The 24,143-nt window shown below is 54.5% G+C and overlaps 3 protein-coding genes across 16 annotated transcripts in view; 1 reads left to right on the forward strand and 2 right to left on the reverse strand.

The window, feature by feature from the left end:
• The window catches only part of CHRD (chordin), a 9,265-nt gene extending 1,419 nt beyond the window's left edge, over positions 1-7,846 (reverse strand). For 4 of the 11 annotated variants that reach the window (XR_003792442.1, XR_003792443.1, XM_029215505.1 and 1 more), the window contains exons 1-20: positions 7,470-7,617; positions 7,134-7,237; positions 6,526-6,655; positions 6,259-6,387; positions 6,063-6,162; positions 5,853-5,940; positions 5,353-5,494; positions 5,097-5,237; positions 4,930-5,012; positions 4,706-4,853; positions 4,441-4,547; positions 4,197-4,316; positions 3,396-3,552; positions 2,829-3,049; positions 2,277-2,390; positions 1,681-1,953; positions 1,509-1,602; positions 1,339-1,395; positions 961-1,064; positions 388-490 (exon numbers count right to left, since the gene is read on the reverse strand). Coding sequence is in view for 7 of the 11 variants with exons in the window: in XM_029215505.1 (XP_029071338.1) it covers positions 388-490; positions 961-1,064; positions 1,339-1,395; positions 1,509-1,602; positions 1,681-1,953; positions 2,277-2,390; positions 2,829-3,049; positions 3,396-3,552; positions 4,197-4,316; positions 4,441-4,547; positions 4,706-4,853; positions 4,930-5,012; positions 5,097-5,237; positions 5,353-5,494; positions 5,853-5,940; positions 6,063-6,162; positions 6,259-6,387; positions 6,526-6,655; positions 7,134-7,237; positions 7,470-7,617 (2,563 nt within the window). In the remaining 4 variants the exon portion in view is untranslated. Of the gene's footprint in view, positions 1-387; positions 491-960; positions 1,065-1,338; positions 1,396-1,508; positions 1,603-1,680; positions 1,954-2,276; positions 2,391-2,828; positions 3,050-3,395; positions 3,553-4,196; positions 4,317-4,440; positions 4,548-4,705; positions 4,854-4,929; positions 5,013-5,096; positions 5,238-5,352; positions 5,495-5,852; positions 5,941-6,062; positions 6,163-6,258; positions 6,388-6,525; positions 6,656-7,133; positions 7,238-7,469 lie in introns of all 11 variants that reach the window. The other 7 variants (XR_003792445.1, XR_003792444.1, XM_029215510.1 and 4 more) reach the window with 3 other exon arrangements.
• A 1,159-nt stretch (positions 7,847-9,005) lies between these two features.
• THPO (thrombopoietin) lies at positions 9,006-14,914 on the forward strand. 4 transcript variants are annotated; one of them, XM_029214646.1, is made up of 7 exons: positions 9,006-9,862; positions 11,197-11,371; positions 11,607-11,734; positions 12,026-12,112; positions 13,616-13,783; positions 14,023-14,103; positions 14,220-14,869. In XM_029214646.1, the coding sequence occupies exons 2-7, from the start codon at positions 11,359-11,361 to the stop codon at positions 14,601-14,603; spliced, it is 861 nt and encodes a 286-aa protein (XP_029070479.1). In that variant the 5' UTR covers positions 9,006-9,862; positions 11,197-11,358; the 3' UTR covers positions 14,604-14,869. The 4 variants fall into 4 exon arrangements, with proteins under 4 accessions (XP_029070479.1, XP_029070480.1, XP_029070478.1 ...); XM_029214647.1 differs by having other exon boundaries at positions 14,289-14,869; XM_029214645.1 differs by having other exon boundaries at positions 14,023-14,914.
• Positions 14,915-18,593: 3,679 nt separating this feature from the next.
• On the reverse strand, positions 18,594-23,959 carry POLR2H (RNA polymerase II subunit H). Its single transcript, XM_029214654.1, has 5 exons — positions 22,276-23,959; positions 20,957-21,040; positions 20,779-20,872; positions 19,897-19,980; positions 18,594-18,972 (listed from the first exon to the last, which is right to left on the reverse strand). Exons 1-5 carry the CDS (start codon positions 22,346-22,348, stop codon positions 18,855-18,857), a joined length of 453 nt encoding a protein of 150 aa, XP_029070487.1. The 5' UTR covers positions 22,349-23,959; the 3' UTR covers positions 18,594-18,854.
• Between the last annotated feature and the right edge of the window lie 184 nt (positions 23,960-24,143).

Genomic DNA, 24,143 nt, shown 5'->3' on the forward strand with positions numbered 1-24,143 from the left:
GGATGGATGGATGGATGGATGGATGGATGGATGGATGGATGGATGGAAGGGTGGATGGGTGGATGGGTGGATGGGTGGATGGGTGGATGGATGGATGGATGGATGGATGGGTGGATGGGTGGATGGATGGGTGGATGGGTAGATGGATGGGACAGGAACTGGATCCCATCACAGCCCACTAACACATGCACATTCTTTCCAGCGTGTGTAGATCCCTGGCTCCAGGCTAGGCACAGAGCAATGCTGGGTAAATACTGATTTAGCTGAGACATCCCTTCCATCCACCCTCACTAGGCATCCCCTCACCATGCATCCCCCCGCCCCGACCCAGGACAAGGACAAAAAGCCTTATCTGCCCCAAGAAGCCTCAGTGCCCACCCCCCTCACCTGGACACTGTTTGCAGCAGTCAGTGGGGTTGGCACGGACAGGCTGGGCACAGGCCAGCCGGGGACACTGCACCTTCTCACAGTGCACCTCTCCAGTGCCCCCCTGTAGGGATCCATTGAGTGAGGGGTATCAGGAAAAAGGAGGAGCACATAAGCCTCCTGCTTCCTCCCTCTCCTTTCCCACACCTCCAAAGTAATACATCCCTGGCCTTTTACTCAGAGGCCCTGGGCTGGGGCTTTTTATGTACCTGAACTCAAATCCTCATTGTGGCCCTGCAAGGTAGGTGCTACCACATCTGCTTATGGGAGAGGAAAGTGAGACTCAGGGACGCACAGAAAGTGCCCAGGGTTACATGGAGCTAGTCAGCTGGCAGAGCCAGAGTTCACACCCAAATCAGTCCGTGCCCTTTTCCTTTATAGGAAGCCAGCTCTCAGAGCCCAGGGAGCTCTTCTCATGTTATTTTGATCCTTGAGCCCTCCTCACCAAGACTGGGCTTTCCTCTCCTACCAGCCCCCTCCCCAGCTCTGCAGACCCGCTGGGTTCCAGCACCACAGAAGACTGGGTGGCCATACCTTGCAGGTGCAGACAGCACACTTAATTAAGCCAAATGGGGGCACGACAGGGTGCCACCGGGTGCCCGCTGCCCGCCAGCTCCGGTCGCCATCAAAATAGCAGCCTGGTGGGGGACAGTGCCCAGCTGCCATTAGCACTGAGTTCATTGGCTGGGCCCACAACCCAGGACTGAGCCTCAGGCCAACCCCACAGTAGTCTAACCACAGGGCCCACTTGTGGGCCAGTGAATCTGATGAAGTCTATCAGGTGTCACTTGTAACCTGTGCCCCTCAGCCTCCCTCCACCCCCATAAACACTCTCCCCCTCCCACCACCCCCCCGCGTCCCACCCAACAGCTCCTCTGGATTCCCTACCCCTCCACGCCCACTTCTGCTCACCCTCTCCAGGGTCCCTGTTCTTCGGCAGCCCCGGCAGGTCGCCGACATCTTGCTTCTCTGTGGATCCAAAGTAGTGAAAGCAGACGGTGGCCCCCTCCTTCCCTCCGCAGAGGCCTCACGCCCACACGGTGGACCCTCCATTACCCTCTCCGCTCCTGCAGGGCACTCACCCGGGCACACAGGGCAGCACTGATCCGGCGCCTGCACCGGGCTTGGGCAGCTGGTTTGCGGGCACACCATGGGGTCACAGATCACCGTGCGTCTCTACGGGGAGAGGTTGGGGGTTGACTGCGATCCTGACCCAGAACCCAGGCCCCAGTGTGCCCTTCCAGGGCCTCCTACCTGGCAGGTGCAGAGCGAGCAGAGCGGGTCATAGTTAGGAGCCCAGCGAGCCCCATGGGGGCGCTGCTGCCCCTCGAAGAAGCAGGTGTTGGGGTCTCGGAGCCGCCCGGGGCCACCAGGTTTGGCTGGCGCTGGGGCATCTGGGCCTAGCACAGCGGGCAGCGCGGCCACCTCGGCCACCACTGCATCCAGAGCCCCGGGCACCCGTATTTCTTCGGCCCCTGCTGCCGCCAGGCGCAGGCCGCCCGCCTCGCACTGGTTGGCGATGTGCACCTGAGAGGAGAGGCAGGTTGAGGCAGCGCCCGGGCTCCCCCTTGCGTCTCCACCAGCAGCGGCCAGTCAGCCCAAGACACCCTGAGCGCCCCTGAGCCCCAGGAGGATGCTATTATCCACGGCAATCATCCCAGCTGCCAAGGACAGATGGTCAGCTACTAGCCTCACTAAGTACCTCGTCTGGCTTCAGCCTCCCGACCAGTGAGGAGGGAGTGTGTGTGATTCCACCAGCCCCGGGGTTCAGAGAAAGCAAGGGACTGACTAAGGCACACAGTGATAGCCCAACACTGGACCATCCCCACCGGCCCACACTGCCTGCCTACCTGCCCTCGCAGCTCCCCTTGGGGGCTACCCTTGGTGGTGATCAGCAAGGAGGCAGAGCCCTGTGCCAGGTGCCGCAGCAGCTCAGGCTCCAGATCCTTGACCACGCCCTGGGCCTGTGAGTAGACAGAATCAGGGGCGGGAACAAGGCACTCTAGGGCTGAGCCTACCACTCCCAATTCGCGGGTAAGGACACTGAGGCCCAGGGAGATTAAGTAAGGCCTCCAGGATAGCAAAGCCCAGCGGCGATGGTGTAGAGCTCAGAAGCCGGGTCTCTCTAGCCCCGATTCCATGGCAACCCACCCCATGTCGGGGGCTTGGTCCATCCCACATACCCCTCTGGAGGTTCAGGATATTACATACTATCCAAGAGATCCCACCAGAGTAGGATGCAGGAGAGAGGATGGATAATAAAAGGCTGAGTCAGATTCATACCCGGGTCTGTCTGACTCCTGAGGCTGCCTGCTCTCTGCTTCTCCTGCCAAAGGCCCACACAGCCTTTCATGCGAGAAAGTAGATCTTTTCCAAACTGCCTCCCACCATCACGTCCTCACCTCTGGGCCATAGAATCCCTTCAGCAGCCGCCGGGGCCCTGGCATCCCAGGAGGCCCGAGGAGGTGGGCAGTGATGGTGCCCTGTTCTGAGCCACCAAGCCCAGCCAGCAGCACTTCATAGTGCAGGTGACAGTGGGTATCCAGGGAGAGCCAGGCATGCCCTGCTGCCTGGCTCTGCACGGGGGGCAACACCAGGGCTCCTGCCAGGGGCACAGGTAGTGCTGGATCCAGACAGAGGAGAGGTGACAGATGAGAAGGTGGCCTAGAGCAGCGACTCAATCCCGGCATTCCCCGTCTCCCCCAACACGGACTCCACGAGCTGCCAGGCACTGTCCACAGGCCCAGGGCTGGGGCAGCAGCAAGTGAGAGCCCTGCACCGTGTGTGGTAACAGGGAGGGTCTCCCGGCAGGGCCACCCTACACATCCCCACCTTCTCCAGATGCCAACTGGAGCTCAGGCACAGAGAAAGACACCACGCCAGGCTCTGGCCCTCTGGCACCATCCCTCACATGCTTGAGTCACAGGTTAGAGGACACCAAAGGGCAGGCAGACCCCTGGAGCACTCACTATCATGGCGGGCGCTGTGCCCACTGTAGGGCAGGGCAGCCACGTGCCCCCGCAGCTCTCCATCTGGGAAGTCCTTGGTGCCCACGTTCAGGAACAGCTCATTCTGCAGCAGCATATGAGCCCCCCGGGCACCCAGCCCAGGGCAGACACCCACAGCCTGGGGGGCAGGGAAGGGTGAGCCCCAGCTGTAGCCCGCCGGGTCCCAGATGAACCCCTCCTCAGCTTTCACACAAGCCCAAGATTCTGAACCCTTTCCATGTTTTGTGCCCCCACTAAACCCATACACACTTCCTCACACCAGTAACACTGGATAAGAACCTGGCGGGCCCAGGTTCAAGTCCCTTCCCTGCCACTTCCTACCTATGCAACCATCTTGAAGAGTTATTTAATCTCTCTGATCCTTCACTTCGCCATCTATAAATGAGTACTGTGAGGGCCAAAAATAACAGAAGCAAGACAACCAGTACAGTTTGTGACACGTAGAAAGGCTCAATAAATGGCAGCCACTGCGATCACGTTTGCTATTACGTGATCTGCTGCACTGGTCTCCCTGTATAACTCCTTCCACTTGACATGAGCTTCCTGAAGAGAGGGGCCACATCTGATTTTCTTTGTACTGCAGTCTTTAGCCTGAGACTCACTAAAAAATGTGTCCAGTGAAGCAATGCATCAGTGAGAGAGCCTGTGAGTGAGTGAATGATGCGGAACATCCCTGCTCATCCAACATGGCTTCCCACAGCCCCCGGCACTGTCAGCTCTGGTGCCTGGGACCTGCGGCTCTACCCTGCCTGAAGCACTCACCGTGTATCCTCCCGGCTGGAGTCCAGCCATGTGGCACAGGACAGTGTGCTGGTTCCTCCGCTGAGGCTTGGTCTCCAGCGTCATGGCCACCACCTCGCTGCCTGTACCTACCACCTGTACCTGGAGGGCAGGGTCAGGGAGGGCAAACTGGAGTAGCAGAGAAGGCCTGGGCCCTGAACCATTGCAGGCCAAAGCCCCGCCCTGCTCTGCTGCCCTCCCACCTCCTCCATCCCCCAGCTCTTACTTGGTAGATCAGGGAGCCATTTCCTAGCAGTGTAAGGCTGGCCGAGCCGGCTGCACCTGTCTGAACGGGGATCAGGGCATCGGCCCCACAAAGGACACTTTGCAGAACTGCAGAGGGGCAAGACAGGTGGAGGCAGGCTTGCTGCATGGCCATTCACATCCCCAGCCCCCAGGATCCCTCCTATACCCCCCCAGCCCCTCCTCTGGCACTTCTCTGTGCCTCTCAGTTGTGTGTGCCCGGGGTGCCAGGCTTCGCCCTGCCTCACCATCACAGCTCTGCCTGGCAGCAATGTGTCCACTGATGCGCAGCCCTGACCCACTTGCCCTCTCCAGGGCCATCTGCAGCTCCCCCAGCACCAGCCAGTCCATCTCCTGGGCTGTCAGGTTGGGCAGCACTTCAGCAAAGCCCGGCTCCTGGGGGCAGAGCAGGGTATGGTGGGCACAGCAAGAGGCCAGAACCGGTGGCAGTAAGAGCCAGATCCTTGCTCACCTGGGCCGAGGCATTGGCCTGGAGCTCTCGCAGTAGCTTCCCCTGGTGTAGAATCTGGAGCCGCAAGGGAACCTGGGCTGGTCCTGCAATAGCCACACATGTGGATACCTCTGAAACATAGGTGATCTCCCTACCCTCCTCCTATGTGCTGCCCCCATTCCACTTACCCCCACTCCTGGCTTCCAGCAGCCCACGGAAGAGCAGCAAAAAATGCAAGGAGTCCTCTGTGTCACTGAGCGTGAGGAGGGCAATGCCCCCTATGCCCTGCTGTGGGGGGCCTTCCAGGGTCAGGATGGCACTGAAGGTCTCTGGGGGAGAAAGGACCATAAGAGCCCACCAGAAAGTCCCCTCCTCAGCCCACTCCATTCCTGGGGGTAGAGAAGACTCCAAACTTCACGTCCAGGGGCTGTTTGCTCCCCTCACCTGCGGCCAGGGCCCGATGCCGGATGAGAGGCCCCCAGACCTCCCCTGAAGGGTGACTGGGTGTCACGAGTGCCACATGCAGCTGTTCTGCCCTAAGGAGCCGCAGAGACAACCGAGGCACTGCTCGCCACACCCCACAGACCTGGAACAGAGAGATAAGAAGACTCTACTCAGAATGCAGGACAGGCCTGCTGAGAGGCCCATGTCTGGTGAGGAAGGAATATGGGAAGCTGCCCCCAGGCCCTCCTAGGAAGTTTGAGAAGGGGCCCTGGAGCCAGATGCCAGGGTCCAAATCCTGGCTCCACCACTTACTAGCTGTGTGACCTTGAGCAAGTCACATTCTGCTACTGAGCCTCAGTTCCCTCATCTGTAAAATGGGCATCATAATGTCAGTGCCTTTCTCCCACTGGGCTGTTGTGAGGACCCAAGCAGGTAATGCAGAACATGCTCTCAGCACAGCGCCCAGACTGGATAAGCACTCATAAACGGCATCATCTCACCAGGCCATCTTGGGTAGGGGCTGCAGGGTGTTCAAACAGGATGCTGCCAGTGGAGTCTGAGAAGCGGATTCGGGTAGGGCGGTCCAGCCTGGTAATGAGAGTCCCCTGAGCACAGACTCCGAGCCTGAGCCAGAAGCAGCCCCTCCAGCCTCCCCAATTCTCCCTCCCTGGCCCCCAGCTGACCCCTCCTCCCTCCTTCCCCTTTCTCACCGCCGGTAGGAGATGGAGAACCGCAGACTAGAGCGCAGCAGTGACACTCGGGCCCGTGCCACCGCTTGCGACCTTGGCCCTGTCAGCAGCGCCACGAAGTCTGTGAGGGAAGGAAGATATCCCTAGTACCGCCACCCGCTGCTGCAGCCCGGCCCCAACCATGACCCCGGTCCTCACTTGCGCAGCCCCTGCCTACCCGTGTGGCCATCTCCACGCCCCCGATCCTCAGCTCCGGGCTCCCCGCGGTCGCTGTAGCTTCGGTGCTCTGGGTCCCGCGGATACTCGAAGGCCAGGCCCGTTGGCTGCTTTTCCGGACCGCTGCGCTCTGAACCGGGGGTGGGGGATGCGGGTTTCAGCTGGGCACGAGGAGGGCCAGTTGGCCGCTCCATTCGCTCCATCCGCGTGGCCCAGGACCAAGCATCGCGGCCCTGCTGCCCTCCTCTCACCGCGGAGCGGGCCTTACCCTGGGGGCAGGTCTGGCAGCAGTGTCCGGGCAGCTGGCGCGGCTGCCCGCAGGCCAGGGTTGGGCACTCGGGTTTGATGTTCTTGCAGCTGACCCTGCCCGCGCCCCTTGCGCGGCGACCCCACTGAGGCTGCTCGCAGAGAAGACGGGAAAACCGAATGAGGGCAATACGCTGTTGGTGAGACTCAAAGGCGAGCCGAGAGGAGGCACGGGACCAGGGCAAGGTCCTCCCACGGGGTGAGACTGCTCTGCTACATACAAGCTGCATAACTCTAGACAAGTTACTTAACCTCGATGGGCCGTAGGGTCCCTATCTGAAAAATGGGAGTAAGGATAGTATCTATCTAGCATGGTTGTACTAGGAGTTAAGCGAGAGACAGACGAAATGGAGTTGGCAAAGAGCCTGACACACAGTGGGTGATCAATAATAGGCAACACCTGAGACTTGAAGGGGGCTCTTCCTCCCCGCTTCCTCCGTCAGAAAAATATCCCAAGTATCTGCAGACTGACTTCTCTTTCTTCAGCAACTGCGAGTCCCTCCGGCGTCCCAAGACCCCAGCGGTCCCCGACCCGCGAGGGCCCCGGCCACGGCCATTGGGTCCACTCACCGCCTCGCAGGCACACAACACGCAGCGCATCACCCCGAAGGGCTCCCCCAGGTCCGGGTGCCACGTCTCGTCCAAGCCATAGACCTTCCCGCCGAAGGAGCAGCCTACGGGGACGGACTTGGCTGGCGGCAGCTGTCCCGCTCCTACCGTGTACCCGCCCCGGGCGCTGCCGGCCGGGCCCCGGGTCTCCCGGCGCGACGCGCCTCGCGGCCCCCGCCCACCCCTCCGGGCCGCCCGCCGCACCGAGCCACCTGCACCCGGCGCCCCCTCCGGGCGGGCGCAGACTTGCCCCGAGCAGGACTCCCCGCCCGCGCCTCCCCCGGGGCGTCCACCTACCTGCTGCTCCCCGAATGGGCAGCGGCTCCTTCTCGGGCCGGATGGGCAGCGCTGGGTGCTCGGGGCCGGCGCCGCGGGCCGGCCGGGAGCAGAGCAGCAGCAGCCCGAGGAGCAGCAGCGGGGCCGGCGGGGCCGGGAGGCTCGGCATGACGCGAACGGGACAGCTGGGGAGGCGGGAGGGAGGAGGGAGCTGGAGAGGGAGGAGGGAGGTGGGAGGAGGGCCGGGCCGGGGGCGGTACGGCGGGAGGGGGCCGGAGCCAGGGCCCGAGCTGTGCGGCTAGGGGCTCGTCGGGCGGCCGCGGAGTCGGCGCCGGGCCGGGCGGGGCGGGAGGAGCGGCCGGGAGGAGCGCGGGCGGGCTGGCGGCCGCTGACCCGGGCCGTACGCGGCTCTAGTGCCCCGGGCGACGGCTCTGGCCCGTTTTATGCCCCGCGCCCGGCGCCCCGGCCGGGGGCCTCCTCCTCAGCAAACGGGGCGGCGGCGGCGGCTCGGCGAGGGGCCGGGCTGAGCCCGGGGGGTCCGGCCCAGCAGCAGCGGCCCGGATCGCGAATGGGGGAGGGGAGGGAGGGGCTGGAACCGGGCAGGGGAGGAGGGAGGGGCTGTAGGAGAAGGGGGTGGGGAGGGGGAGGGGAGGGAGGGGAGGGGAGGGACCAGGGGGCGCAAAGACGGGAGGAGAGGCGGGTCTGGAGCCCCCCCCCTCCAAGCTGGACCAGGAGGTGCGTGTCCGGCCCAGGATGGGAACCCCAGACCAGGGAGGGGCAGAGACTGCCCGAGGCCTGGGCCAGCCACTGGGCTAGGACTGGGTTCCTGCAGGAAGGATGAAGAATTGTCTTTAAGGATGACTACGTGCAGAAAAGGCCCGTCAACTCATCTTCGCCTGACGCTGGGCCCACAGCACCTCTCAAACCCCACACCACTCTCACTGCCTAACCTGTGTCCTACCTCTTCTCTGAGCTCTCTCCTCATTCTACTGTTCCCCAGGATAGGAACTTGGCCAGAAATAGACAGTATCCCCTTTCTGTCTGGTGACAGTGTTTCTCTCCCTACTGTTACCTGCGCTCAGGCCCATCCAACCATCATCATCCCCAGCCTGACGCACTTTCCCACCCTCTTCCTTCACCCTGGGGACCCTGTGCCTCTCCACCCTACCCACAACCTCTTTTGTCTTGGTTTCCTGGTCATGACGGGCTCCCTGCCCCCTCCCACCCCCACTCTCCCACCATCCTCCCAACCATCCCGGCACCCTCCTTCCTAATCTTGGGAGGCATCTCGTCTGGCTGAACTGGAGAATTCTGGGATCTAGGCCATACTCTTTAGCAGACAGCCCCATCCTGGGGAGGAGGAGCAGGACACAGCCTGAGGAAGAACTGGGGGGGAGGGGGTGATGGGAACAAGGTCAGGCCAGGAGGCCCCTGAGGACGGACTGTGGGGAGAGTGGGACTGAGGGGAAAGCAAAGGAACTAGAGCCAGGGCCAAAGGAAGGGGGGGGCCAGCGGGAGGTATTTGCGGGGGAGGTTCAGCAGCTGTCTTTCCTAAGACAGGGACACATGGGCCTGGTTATTCCTCTTGTCACATGTGGAGTGGTAGGAGATGGAAGAGGGAGAAAGACCAGGCAGGCAAAGAGGGCACTGGCACAGAGATAAGTGGGCTTAGCCATCAGAGCCACTGGGCCCCAACAGAGTGGTACCTGAGCACAGCTTAATCCAGCACAGGCACCCTCTCAGCTTGAAGGCCTCTCAAACTGTCCAAACTGCTTCCTGGTAACACTGACCCCTGACAGGGTCTTCTGTAATACAGGCGACACCCACATTCCCATTTGCAAAGGGGGCATAAGACATGACCCCCAGAGGGTTATTGGCGAGAAAAGCAGGAAAGCAAGAGTCCTAGTAGATTTTAGCAGCAGGTGTGGTGTCCAGGGAAAAGAAATTTGGACAGCCAGGAATTGAGAGACCCACCATTCTAAAGCCAGACCTCCGTGCCTCTTCCTCAGGGACAAAAGTGTCCTGCCAGAATCCTCCTGGAAAAAACCTGTTTCCCTCCCATCTTCTCCCCCAACCAGGTCCCAGATTTCCCATCTCCTAGGGAAAGACAGATCCCCCTGTTCAAATCCTCTGTGTGGTGTGCGTGGGTGGAGGATCTGGGGCTCCGCTAGTGAACCATGGTCCAGGCAGGGGCTCCAGGTCCTGCGCGGGTGGGAGGAGAAGGCGTCACTTCCGGGGGCCATTGCCAGTGTCTAGTGGCTCCCTGCTCTCTGATTGGGCAGAAGTGGCCTGGGCAGGCGTGTGACCCCACTGCCCTGGAGGGGCTATGCCCCAACGCCACCTGTTTTCCTACCCATCTGCTCCCCAGAGTGCCGCCTGCTCCGCACCTGGGTCCTGGAGCCCTTCTCCATCCGGTGAGTGGCAAGCAAGGTTTGGAGTTAAGTGAGGGTCGGAAGGACAGGAAAGAGGAATTGGGCTCTCTGCTGGGGGAGGGGCAGGCAAACTGGAACCTGCAGGCACTGACCTTTGTCGAGAAGAGTGTAGCCTTCCCAGAATGGGAGGAGCAGGACAGAGCAGGGGTAGGGGGTGGGGTGCTGGGTTCTGAGGGACTGATCACAGACTTGGTGGAATACAGCACAGTCGCGGCTGGCCCTAAGGAAAGGGGACATGGTCCCAGGGAGAAAATAAGAAAGGAGGTGTTTTTTTGGACTTAGGGAACATAGCACCAAGCTGGACGCAGCCCCAATCCCCATTCTTACCCAGTCATTCCTAGTTAGCTCACGAGGTTCTGAATCCTGGGGCTGGGGAAGCTGGGCCAGGCAAGCCAGGGCACAAGGAGAGGGTAATGGGAGGAGGGCTCATGCATGTTGACAGACCTACAGGAAATCCCAATATTGAATCAGGTGCAGGCCTCTTTGCACAACTTGTGAAAGAAGGAGGAAGCCATGTGTGGGGTCCTGCAAAGGAACCGGAAGGGGTCTGCAGAGGGGGCAGGGAGGAAGGTGCAGGCTAGGAGACAGATATGGTGGGTGTCTAAGGCAAGGTAAGCCCTGCAAGGTGTGCATCATCTCACCCAGCCTGTGCTCATTCCTGGTCAACTTGCTTCAGGAAGGAAGTTCCAGGACTGTTAGCCCATCTCTTCACCTTGGATAACCCAGTATTTCAGAACTTAGAATGCAAAGAAAAACTCCAAGAGGCTTTGTATGTTGGGGTAAATAGAAAAAGAATGAGAGGTTAATTTCTCCTACACCACCTTCTCAAGCTTTTAATCACCGACCTTTAGTAGTTAAGTTTCATTTTTGCCCAATTTCCCTCCTCAACCCCACTCCCCAAGCTACCCCTGAGCACATTGTACATGTTTGCTAGCTCCTTGTCCTGGCCCTGTATCCCATTTCCAATCTCTTCTCCAGACTTGTGCCACAATACTTCCCTTCTCTATCCCCGTCCCAGATTTTCTCCAACCGAACAGGGTTGCTCAGACTTTGAGGCCAATTAGATGTGTGTGTATATATCCTGTCCTGCAGCTCTCGGCAGGGGGCAGGGGCACCAGAGCCACCTCAGACGTCCTGAGGAGCCCTGACAAAGGGGAGATGCCATACGCTACCTTCACAAGATGATGTGGGAGCAGTCCGAGCTTTAGCAGTTTTAGGCTGGTCAGCATCTCACACCCTCCCAGCATCTGTTCCACCAGCCAGGCAGAGTGTTTTCCTTGAAACTCAATAATGTTCATTATTCCTGTCACTTGCAGGATAGATTCTAGACCCTCCTCCTTGGCCCACCTGTGTCCCACCTGTGCCCCACCCCACTCTGCCCAGAAGTGCAAGAGCCCAAGCCGCCTCCATGGCCCCAGGACGGATTCAGGGGAGAGGCCCCATACAGGGAGCCACTCCAACCAGACAGCCTGGCCAGAATGGAGATGACTGGTAAGAAAACCCTTGAGAGACCTAGGGCCAAATCAGAACTTGGTAGAGGGGAAAGAGAAAGGAGATGTGCTGTGGTGCGGGGGCAGGGGGGACCTCAATCTCCCAGGAATAAGGCCTCTGAGAGGCAGATTCCGTGGATTTCAGGTCTGGGTCCTAAGTGGGAATTCCTGGACCACCACCCAACAATGATTTCTTCCTTATCCACCCCTTTCAACCTCACCTCTCCTCATCTAAGAATTGCTCCTCGTGGTCATGCCTCTCCTAACTGCAAGACTAACTCTGTCCAGCCCGGCTCCTCCTGCCTGTGACCCCCGACTCCTAAATAAACTGCTTCGTGACTCCCATGTCCTTCACAGCAGACTGGTGAGAATCCCCAAGCACTCTCCCCACTATCCACCTAACTGGTGAGATACCCTGACTCCTATCACTTCCTCTCATTCCCTCCGATCACTACTCTTCTAATATTGTCTTCAGTAAGACCACTCCCCGCCTAATTACCACCCCTTTACAAGGATTATGGTTTACAATCAAACCCCCTCTTAAAAGCTCTAGTCTGGTTATATTTCATGGAAGCCTGTCCTGGTAATTGGGCCACCATAACCCCCTCTATTTCAGTGCCCTCTCCACCATCCCCCCACCAATCTTTTTCAACAGAGCCAGTGCCCAGACGTTAACCCTTTGTCCACACCCGTCCTGCTGCCTGCTGTGGACTTCAGCTTGGGAGAATGGAAAACCCAGACAGTAAGAAAGCCATCCTTTCCCTTGGTTTCCCGAATCCTGTCTTCATGTGTTTCCTACTGATTCCCATGGATTTTTCAAAATTCCTGAGCTCCCTAAAAAGATCTCACCTTCAGCTTGGCCACCCTAACCCAACATACATTCTACTATGGGGATATCCTCTGGACAAGATGATGGCTTGTGGTCCACTACGTAAAATAGAGTCAAAGTTGACCACCATGAAAAGCTGGATAGAAGTCTCTCATGGCCATGCTTTTGACCTATTTCTGTTCAGCCTTCTTAAGTTTGTGTGAAGAAGCAAGACTGATCTGTCATCCTCAGATGACACAAAACTGGGATGCACAGCTAAAATAACAAAAAACAGAATTAAGGTTCAAACTGCTAAAAGGCTAGGTCAAAAACAAGGTGAAATTTAACAGAGATGTATATAAAATTCTAGATGTGAAAAGTAATTGAATAAAATCCTATTCCAGCTTTCAGGCCACAGTGTCCCTACATACCTCATATAAACTTCTAGCCCTAGTACTTACTATGAAAAGGACCTGGGAGGGTTGGATTGACCCCAAACTTAGCATTGTAACAACATTATTGAAGTAGCTACTTAAAAAGGTAGGGATCATAGGTGGCTTTAGATGTTTAACATCCACATTGTAGAAATATTCCTAAAAAACTCTATTCTGAGTGGACTGCACTTAAACTACTGCACTGAGCACTAGCCATCCTCTTTTAGAAACATGCTAATTTACTCAGAGGGACCATATTAAACTAGCATGTTTCCAAAAGGAGGAAAGCAACCTGAACAGTGAGAGGTTAGAAAATATGTTATGCAAGGAATGGTTTAAAAAAATAATAAAGCTTGTGTGATTAGCTTGGAGAAGAGTGTCAGTCTTGTGGTAGAGCATGAAGTGCTTCAGTCTGAGACTCACTCAGGAAACCTACCAGGAGGGAGCGCTGCTTAGAAGGTCAGCTCCTCTACCCTCAAGATCCCTAGAATTCCCTTGCTTCCCTCAGGTCTTCTGGGGGATTGGGACAGGGAGGAAATGTAATTGCTAGTGATCCCTTGTAGCTCTAGCTCTGCCATTTATCAGCAAGCCCCTTTCCTTCATCTTTATAATCTTTATGATGGTCTTATATCTACATTAATTTTTTTAAAATCATATGATCCTGGTTTTGTAGCAGAAAGAGTAGATTTGCAGCACTAGAACTAAGAGGTAAAAGCTATAATAGGGCAGATTTCAGCATAATGTAAGAAAAAAAAAAAAAAGAGCTTTTCTCACTGAAATTACATGTGAGACCAGGCTGCGTTACTGGACACTGGCGTTATTCAAGCAGAGGCTGATGACCAATTGTCGGGAGACTGAAGGAATTCCTGTACTGGGTGGGACCTAGGTCCTGTCCAATTCTCAGCTCCTATGATTCATTCTGCTGGCTACTCTTACAGGCTCCCCACCCGCTATTAGCATACCCTTTGAAGCTGTCCGTTTCTCTCTTCCATCTTTTTCCCAGGAACAGACCAAGGCACAGGACGTTCTGGGAGCCTCGACCCTTCTGCTGGAGGCAGTGATGGCAGCGCGGGGACAACTGGGACCCACTTGCCTCTCATCCCTACTGGTGCAGCTTTCTGGACAGGTCCGCCTCCTCCTTGGGGCCCTGCAGGGCCTCCTAGGAACCCAGGTAAGTCCCCAGTCAAGGGAACTATAGAAGCTGTCTTTCTTTTTTGACTCGGTCCCCTCAGAAGACCTGAGGGAAGAAAGGGGAATTTTAGAAATCTTGAGGGTGGAAGAGCTGACCTGCTAAGGAGTGCTCCCTCCAGCCACAAAGCCTGGGTTCTGGTACCATATCTTTCCCACATAGACAGGGAGGCATGATATCTGGCCCAGGTCTCTGGCCTCAGGCCCATCCTCTGCCCTCAGCTTTCTGCGCAGGGCAGGACCACAGCTCACAAGGATCCCAGTGCCATCTTCCTGAGCTTCCAACGACTGCTCCGAGGAAAGGTGCGTTTCCTGCTGCTTGTAGTGGGACCCACCCTCTGTGCCAAGCGGGCCCCACCTACCACAGCTATCCCGGGGAACACCTCTCCATTTCTCATACTGAACAAGCTCCCAAACAGGACTTCTGGATTGTTGGAGACAAACTCCAGTGTCTCAGCCAGAACTACTGGCTCTGGACTTCTGAACAGGCTGCAGGGATTCAGAGCCAAGATTCCTGGTCTGCTGAACCAAACCTCCAGGTCCCTAGACCAAATCCCTGGACACCTGAACGGGACACATGGACCCCTGAGTGGAATTCACGGACTCTTTCCTGGACCCACACCCAGGGCCCTAAGAGCCCCGGATATTCCTCCGGAAACTTCAGACATGGACTCCCTGCCACCCTACCTCCAGCCTGGAGAGTCTCCTTCCCCAGCCCATCCTCCTCCTGGACAGTACACACTCTTCTCTCCTTCACCCACCTTGCCCATCCCCACGGTCCAGCTCCAACCCATGCTTCCTGACCCCTCTGCTATCACACCCAACTCTACCAGTCGTCTTCTAGTTGCAGCCCACTCTCACTTCCGGAATCTGTCTCAGGAAGAGTAAGGTACTCAGGCACTGCCGACATCAGCATCGCCTCCCAAGTACAATCCCCTTACTCGGAGGAGAGGCCCTGGGAGACAACTGCAGCTATACAGGCATACCTCATTTTATTGCGCTTCATTTTATTATGCTTTACAGATACTGCATTTTTTACAAATTGAAGGTTTGTGGCAACCCTGTGTTGTCCGATGATGGTTAGCATTTTTTAGCAATAAAGTATTTTTGAATGAAGGTATGTACATTGCTTTTTTTTTTAGACATAATACTATTACAGTTAATAGACTATAGTATCATGTAAACATAACTGGGAAACAAAAAAAAAAAACCAAAAAATTTGTGTGACTCGCTTTATTGTGATATTCACTTTATTGTGGTGGTCTGGAACTGAACCTGCAATATCTCCGAGGTATGCCTTTACCAGATTTTCTGCTTTCACCTGAAACCCAAAGCCCTGGTGAAGGGAGACCTGCAGGACAGAAAAAGTATAATTTTTTTACTACATGCCATAAAACTACAAAAGCTATTTTTTTTAACTATTAATAATGTTCACCAGAGCAGTTAGTTATCTCTGGTCTATTTTCTGCACAAATTTATAACTTACTATTTCTCTGTATACTCTTTTTCATATGATAATTCTGCAAAGGCCTGGCCTGGCCTAGCTTCTGAACAGAGGTAGGGCTTATGACAGAAAAAAGCTTTGGTTTTCTGCTCAGAGCTAAGGTTAGTCTCTTTACCCCCTTTATTATCATTCTTAATCTCCTTTTCTTAGGAGATCCTTACTCTTGAGAAATGAATGAGAAGTCTCTCAGAAAAGCAGCTCCTAAGCAGTAGACAAAACTGAGACTGTATAAAGACAGAATAAAGGAGAGGACCCAAAAGCTACCTGCAAAGCGAGGGGAAGATGTTCTTCTCATGGGCAACAGATGCCCCCTCCCTGAGAAAAAGCTAACAGGAAGAGCCTTACACCCCAGGTAAGGCTGTGCAGACGGGTCAGTCAGACAAGATGAGACCTGGATGTGACAGCTGAGCAAACAGCCAGCACTTCAGCAGCTCAGCAGGAAGCTTCACCAGGCGTGGGTTCCTGCCTCCCTCCTGTGGAGGTCAGGGGGAAATGCAGGAAGTGGCTTGAGTCAGTCTCCTAGAGCTCACACAGCAGGAGGGACAAGCACAAGTCAAGTGCAAGTTGAAGGCTCATTTCCCAATTCCCAGAAGTGTATAGTATCTAAAAAGCAACCCTGTGTGACACCATAAACTCTGCCAGGGGATCCCTAGAAAAGAAGCCCAGGCTTATGGGGCTTTCTGAATAAATGCCACCATGGTGCTTGGGAAGCAGAGGTTTATATTGCCCCAAGCACTCCACTGCAAGGTCAACACTACCTCCAGAGGTGTCTGTAGGAAAACTAATGGAAGCTTTTTCCTCTCCCACCTCAACTCCCCAAAGGACAGGAAAAGTTAGCATGTAGGTAGAGGAGCCAGAAACCTAGGGTTCCAAACACTACCACAAAACCCCAGGGTCATTAAAGGCATTCCAAAACAGTAGAATGAAAGCCAGTATGTCAGGAAACTTATGCACATTATCTTTTTTAACACTCACACATCTCTATAAGGTAGGTATTATCATCTCTGCTTTACGGATGAGGAAACAGGCTCAGAGAAGCCCGGCAAGTTCCCAATCGTTTCACAGCCTGTGAACAGGAAAAGAAACACCCTAGGATGACTTAGTCTGGAGCCCATACATTCCCCAGTGTGGTGCACTGTCCAGTATATCAGTCAGTGACTCTATTTATTGGAAAAAATTTCCAAGTCCTTAGGGAGTACACATCAACAGTTAAAGAGTTCTGAGTAGAAAACCAAAGCTCTTGGTGGGGTGACCAATTTAGGCATCTCCAGGTGTCTCCCCCTACCACCCCATGGACAGAACAGTTGCCATGGAGAAAAAGTCAACAAATGCACCAAGCTCAGAAGTGCCGTCCAAATCTCGGATGGTGTCAGTTTCTGCATGGGAGAAAATCAGTTCATCCACACTACAAATTCCAGCATGGAGTCAAGAGAATAGTAAGTGGAAATTTTAACTTACTGAAATATTAAAAGTAGGTTAAATTTAATGATCAAATGAAACATTTTATGGCACATGAAAGCCAGCACCCAGTACAAGAGATGCCAAAGGGACCAGAGACAAAGAATTAAGGGTTTTCAGACAGTCAGCTGAGAGACAAAGATGGCAAAACTGCAAGAAGTATGTAGCCAGAAAGTTCCAGGCATCCAGTACTGGCATTTGACTTACCCTAGGGCAAACGTAAATAACCCATGGGCTTCTCCAGTGGGAACTAACTTGCCTCTACTGAGCATCTAACCCATTCCCAAATCATTCTATCGGGCTGATTCAGTCCCTTCTTCCCTTTACAGAAAAGACAAAAACCTGTTACAACGAGGACGCTCTTATCTCTATTCAACTGTACACCAGTTCTCTTTCTTCTGCCACCCCACGGCAGCTAGGACAGTCTGCTACACTACCCCTCAAACTATTAGCTACCCTGCAAACTGTTATCGGTAATTAGGTTCTCCCTTCTCCAACCCCTACAAAAAAATTTGCACGGAAGAGGTTCTAGGATTCTATAAAAATTCATCCCAACTCCCACTTCATCTCCTACTTCCCTCTCCCCTCACCCCCACCCCACAGTAAAGCAAAAGAAATACCTTTTCCTCCCCCCTACAGAGGCCATTCATTTTCAACCCATTTCCCTAAATACTATTTCTAACACCTCCTGTGAAGACCTGAAAATGATGGGGAAGGAAATACCCCAGGCATCCCAGCAGGAGGACCAACTCTCATGGCAAAAAAGGGAGATCAAAAGAGACAACTACTGGGCTTCCCTGGTGGCGCAGTGGTTGAGAGTCCCCCTGCCGATGCAGGGGACACGGGTTCGTGCCCCGGTCCAGGAAGATCCCACATGCCACGGAGCGGCTAGGCCCGTGAGCCATGGCCGCTGAGCCTGTGCATCCGGAGCCTGTGCTCCGCAGTGGGAGAGGCCACAACAGTGAGAGGCCCGCGTACCGCAAAAACAAAAAGAGACAACTACTTAATACACACTTACGATCTTTCTGGATTGTTACCCTGAACTTCCCAGGGGAAATCAGAGTCCCATGTACTGTCTGAGACCTCAAATGCCAGGCTGAAGACGCAGCTCCGATGCTGGAGTCCTTGTAAGCATCACCATTTCCTCAACTTTGTTCTTCCCCCACTGATAAATTAGTGACTGCAGTCAGACTGCTGTATGGTCCCAGGCACTGGCACTGAACTGCCAAACCTCATTGGTATTGCTGCCCTGTCTACTTCACTGGTCTGTGAGGCAGCTCCCTGTTCAGTGTCACTGGTAAAAACCACCACCAGTTGCCCTCCCTCCAGGTCACCACTAGAATGTAAAGCAGAGAGCTAACTCCTCCACCCGCTTCCACAGCCACCAAATCGTTCTTCCTCTCCTCTTCAGAGTTGTGTCCCATGCATGTGTCGAAAAGCCTCATCTCAAAGCTGGATGAAATGACGAACATTTCCAGGCTATGCAAGCAACTCATTCAAGTCAACGTGATCTGACTTCCTGAGAAACTGAAAGTGTTAGAAGAACACGAGCAGAGCTCCTTGCCTATTCAGGATTCTATGCCAAATGGGTGGTGCCCTCAGGAGCCAAAAGCACAACACTCTCTCTCCCAGACAGAAAATCACATTGGAGGATAAATATTGGGGGTAGTCAGCCAGGAGACGGAGATAACCCTGAACCCCGATACCAAAAGGTTGGGACAGATCCTACATTGACATGTGACCATCTGGCTGTGGGCCAGAAACATAATATACCGTAGGCGAACTGGAAAAAATGATTTTAAAATAAATGGAGAAAACTTTGCTAAAAAAGAGGGGAAAAGAGTCTGAACAAGTAAACTTTAATTTAAAAAATCATATACATAAAACAACTTCTGATTCATTTTAAGCTCTCCCACTGGGTCTTTTGCAGGCAAGTCAGTTTCCCATTGAGTCCAGACCTCCTAAAGATGCACCCACAGTGGACAGAGAGCCAGCCCCTCCTGAACAGGTGAACAACAGCAACTGCTACTCGGGCTTGAACGAACGTCCATGACGTGCGTGACTAAGCAACAAGGCTGGCTCCCTGGGTGGTTCAGAAGGCCAGTTTCTTCATCAGCAGATAAACTCTGGAATCCACTTCAAATCCATGCAGATTGTTGGCATCACCCTGCAGCCTCATGAGCAGGCCCCCATAGGACACGTAGGCAGAGCTGAAACAGAAGACCCAGTCCCATGAGTCTGAGCTCCATAGCAACTGTTACTCAGCAGCTCTCCAACCCAACCTAAGAAAAAAAAGGCATCCTTCTAGAGTATTGTCATCAGGAACCAAATTGTTCTTTATATCAGCAAAGGTGGAAAATACTCCATGCCCAGAATAAAGGAAATGGTCAAATCAATTAAGATACATCCATTTACTGGAATGTTACATAGCTATTAAAATGTTTAGGAATAGCTTAAAATTGACATGGGGAAACATGTTTTACATAACATTAAGCAAAAAGAACAGAACAAAACATTGTAATAAACAACATGAGCTCAAAGAAAAAAGTACAGGGAAAAAAAAAACCCTAGAACATTCAAGAATGTTTATGTAAAAGATTCCCTCTGGTTATAGAATTATAGGTGACTTTTTTCCTTCTTCACGTTACTTCTCTGCTTTTCAAATTTCTTACAAAGGGCACATGTTGTTTTAATAAGATTTAAAAGAAAAGAAAAAAATAGTTGGGCAGAGAAACCAAAGAACTAGGGATTGGATTGCAGAGTAGCAAAACATACACACACACACACACACACACACACACACACACACACACACACACACGCCTAGCAGTTTAATCACTTAGGCTGCATTTAGTTCTTGGAGAAGTAACCTTCCTTGGCATTTCACACAGCTAGATTACCAGTTTCTCATTTGGACCACCAGGCCCTGAGGTCCTGACAGAGGGCAAAGTGAGCAATCTACATTTCAGACTGAAAATTGTTCCCAAAACAGTTTCTTTCCGGGTCCCACCTAGGTCTGAGGTGCTCGGGGAAAGAAACCCAGGAAGCCTGAGCATGGTCCAAATTTTCAGAGCATAGTCCAAATTCTCACAAAAGGGAGGGGGCGAGGGCTCTCACAAGGCCACGGAACTTACAGGCGTGTTGCTGCTTCAGTAGAAGTTTCATCTCCCTCAATCCTGTACACTTTCCCATACATTACATACTCAAATTGGTCAGCCCTGTGGAACAATAGTGGCAGTTATTCTTAAATGTAGTTAACAACAATAAGAGGCCCTTTAAAAATGGTAACTGGTAACTAAGTGCCAGCATCGTAACAACAGGCACTTTCCAAACATAATGTCATTTAGTCCTCAGAGTAACCCTGTGAGCTGGGTATGACCATCGATATTTTACTGATGAGAAAACTAAGGTTGAAAGAGGTTAAGGTTGGACTTCCCTGGTGGCGCAGTGGTTAAGGATCCCCCGCCAATGCAAGGGACACGGGTTCGATCCCTGGTCCAGGAAGATCCCACATGCTGCAGAGCAACAAAGCCCCATGCGCCACAACTACTGAGCCTGCGCTCTAGGGCCCACATGCTGCAACTACTGAGCCCCCGCTCCCTGCAACTAGAGAAAGCCCAGGCGCAGCAACAAAGACCCAACGCAGCCAAATGAGAAAAAAGAAAAAAAGAAAGAGGTTAAGGTTATTCAGCAAATAAGTGGTAGAGCTGAGATGTGAACTGAGTGGGGCTCGAAAGCCTCTGCATCACACCAAACTCCCTCCCAAGACACAAGGCCCACAAAGCCTAGGTCATTCAGTGCTCATTTCCTCTGCCATCAAAAAGCTGCAACTCACACTGTAATCACTGCTTTGGATAAACACCTGAATGTCTGAATTCTTAAGTGCAGCAATTTCCTTAAGGTTACATAGATTCTGCTGATAATCATTTATTTTATGAATTAAGTAAGGGTCTTTCTATACCACTTATCGACAGTCCGCAGGCATATTTCAAGTACTCCCTGCTCCACTCCCTCACCTGGAAGGCCTATCATCTGTAGGGTTGTATTCACCATCATCCAGAGTACCATCTTCATACAAAGTACTGGCTATGACCAACCGGAACTTGTCACCTGAAAAATAACAGCAGCATCAGAGGGTGAAGAACAGCGGAAATGGCAAAAAGCCTCCTGCTGTTGTTTATGTTCAATACTTACCCAAGTCTACAGGGTAAATCTGAATGTTTACATCTAATATGAGGTCCATCTTGAAAGATTCACTCTCACAATGCAGTCGAGACACTGGAGGGAAATAGGGAAAGAGTGGCAGAGGTCATTGCCTGGCCCAGGGCAGACCCTACAGCGCAGGGCAGACTCCTACTTCGTGGGGGCTGGATGCAAAAGAATACTCAATCTAACCCAACCTGTATCCACTGGCCTCTCGTAGACGTGCAGGCTCAATCAGACCCACACATGCAGGGACTTCCCTGGTGGTGCAGTGGTTAAGAATCCACCTGCCAATGCAGGGGACACAGGTTCGAGCCCTGGTCTGGGAAGATCCCACATGCCACAGAGCAACTAAGCCCGTGCACCACAACTACTGAGCCTGTGCTCTAGAGCCCATGAGCTACAACTACTGAGCCCACATGCCACAACTACTGAGCCCTCGCGCCTAGAGCCCGTGCTCCGCAACAAGAGAAGCCACCACAATGAGAAGCCTGCGTGCAGCAACGAAGACCCAACGCAGCCAAAAATAAATTTAAAAAAGAACCACATATGCAAGAAGGAAAGGGGACACAACCTATGGCAAGTGGATAGAATCCCCAGAAAAAGATCCTCTGGCAACAAATAATATCCAGGTCCTAGGCCTACCTAGGTGGTTAAGAAACAACCTGATTTGGGGCAAGTTATTCATTCATCCAAAGGTTTTATCTTTCTGTGCCAGGTGCTCTGCTAAGGGGATTATCAACTTGTGTAAGAACTGGGTTTTGTCCCAAAAAACATCCCAGTCTCTAGGCAAAAGAAGAGACACCAAAGACAATTATTGATCAATGACAGAATAAAGAGTTGTACACCAACCAGTCAACTCTAACTCCGAGAGGATTTCACAAAGAGGTAAAGACTCTGAGGGCGAAGGGCTCTGAGGTCGGATTATTCGCTGTACAGCCTTGGGTGGGTTGCTTTGTCTCTCAGAGCAAAATGGGTAAGACACCACCTACCTCATGGAGGCTCTTGAAAGGAATACGTAAGATAAAGTGTGTGTAAGGTGCACAGTACAGCGCCTAGCACAGAGTGGGTAGCGATTAGAAAGATCCCCGGAGAAAAGGCCATCCAGGCACTGGGCACAGCTTGTGTGAAGCCAGGGAGAGCCCGGAGTCTCCGTTTCCTCATCTGTAAAATGTTTCCTGAGAAAGGTCCCTACACCAAGACCTGCCGGTAGGGGTAGGCTACGTGAAATGGGTGGACGAGAGGCCCAGGGGCGTGTCCCCGAGGAGATTAGCCCCTTCCCCCAAACAGCCCCTCCAAATCTTACTTACCTCGGTCAAACTTTTTGCCCTCCGGGTCAATGTCTTTTACATCAAAAATATCCTCAAACAGGATGCCCGCCATGGTGAGGGGGCCACGAAAATAGCGGAGGGGCTGAGCGCCCGACCACGACGACCAGGGGTACGCGCACCCCCTCGCGTGGAGGTAAAGAAGAGAAAGGAAAAGGCAACGCTTCAAGAGCGGCGGCTAAGAAATAGAATAACGCATGCGCACGGACAAGCAGGAACGCGGCCACTTCCGCCACCTAGCTCTCGGGGCTTCTTAACTTCCGCCCCGAACGATTCTTTCCGAGAGGCTGCAGTATTAAGGGCGGGTCTCAGGTCCAAATAACTCCGCCCCGGGCGGCAACACGATAAGTCCCACCTCCGGCCGAGGCGGCGTCTTGTCCGGCTCTCTCCAGTGGCTCTACTGCGCCCTCTTCAGAAGCCAGGTCAGGAAGACTGGAATGCTTGGGGGCCTACCCAAGCCAGGGACCTTGATCCTTGGCCCAGAGAAGCCCGGCCCGTACCCTACCGTGCCCGTCCGCCTGCCCGCCGAGGGCACAGTCCGTGCGAAGGGCGAGCGGAGAAGAACCCCGCCCCCAGGGCGCTGGCCCGGCAGGGCTCAGGACCCAGCCCCTCCAGCTGGCAACCAGGCCGGCCCGGGCCGGCTCGGCCCATATGGCTGTCACCTGAGCCGGGTCCGTCCAGTTTGGGAATTTGCCATGATGTCACCATGGGAAAGAGGAAAGCCTGCATCGTCCCCACCCCTACTCTCTTCCCTCACACCGCCCCTTCAGCAGGCATTAACACCCACCCACTGCCCTCCTTGAGCACTGCCCCTTAAGCTCGGTTCTGCCCTTTCCCCCCGCCACGACCCTCTCCTGGACAAGCTCTCCTATGTGCTCCTTCATCCTGACACAATCCTCTCCTACAGATACCACCTCTTCCTTTACATTGCCCCTTCCTCTAGGGTGCCGGCTCTCACACTTTCCCCTTCCCGGACACTGCTCCCTCCTCCTGGGAACACCCGCTGCTCCCACGTGCCCCTTCACCCTGGTGCTGCCTCCTCCGGCACACTGCCTGTTTCCTGGACACTGGCCCTTCCCCCTCACACTATCTCTGACACTGCCCATCCACCTGTGCTCACCCCACCCACTGCTCTATCCTTCTTCGGACCCTTACAGAGAACGCAGAGCACAGAGCGCCAGCAGGCCGTTCCCCCTTGGCGGCTAGACGTGAGCAGCTACTCGGATTTCTCCTTGGGCCCTGCCAGGGAGAAGCGACCTCTGTCCCCCCACGCCCGATTCCCAGGCACCTAGACCTCCCTTCCCTCTGGCCTCACCCCTTCCCGTTTCTTCTCCACCTCCACCCCCGCACAAGCCGAAGGCCAAGTTGCTCCAAGTGCACCTACCCTCGGGGAGCCGCGAAGAAGGCAAAGAGAAAGGAAGGGGATGAGAGAGACCGAGGGTCCCAGTTCCAAGCACTCCCCTTCTGGGCCTAGCGTCCCCCTCCGAGTCCCCCCAGCTTTGTTTCTCACCCCCGACGGAGTGGAGGGGCCCTGCCAGGCCGGTCTGAGCCCTTGGCCCCAGCGAAGAAGCAAGAGAGGACGCCGCTCCTGAGGGATTGGGCCTGAAAGTCTGACTTAGACGGCTCGGCAGCCCCCGGCCCCAGGCCCTACAGAGCCCCGGCGAGTCCCGCCCCTCCTGGCCGGGCGCGGAGAGCCACAGGCCCCGCCCGGCCCCTCCACGTGCCAGTGGACCCGCCGCCACCCTGGCCCGGGCGCCGCTCTCAACCACCCGCCTCGGCAGAGACTGGGTCCGGGCTCACGCGTTCCAGGCGCCCCCTGCCGCCCCTCCCGAGCCAGGGAGGCGGCCCCA

This window comes from Monodon monoceros, unplaced genomic scaffold, assembly GCF_005190385.1.
Source record: "Monodon monoceros isolate NGI ecotype Baffin Bay Population unplaced genomic scaffold, NGI_Narwhal_1 Super_Scaffold_11, whole genome shotgun sequence".
Classification (NCBI taxonomy): domain Eukaryota; kingdom Metazoa; phylum Chordata; class Mammalia; order Artiodactyla; family Monodontidae; genus Monodon; species Monodon monoceros.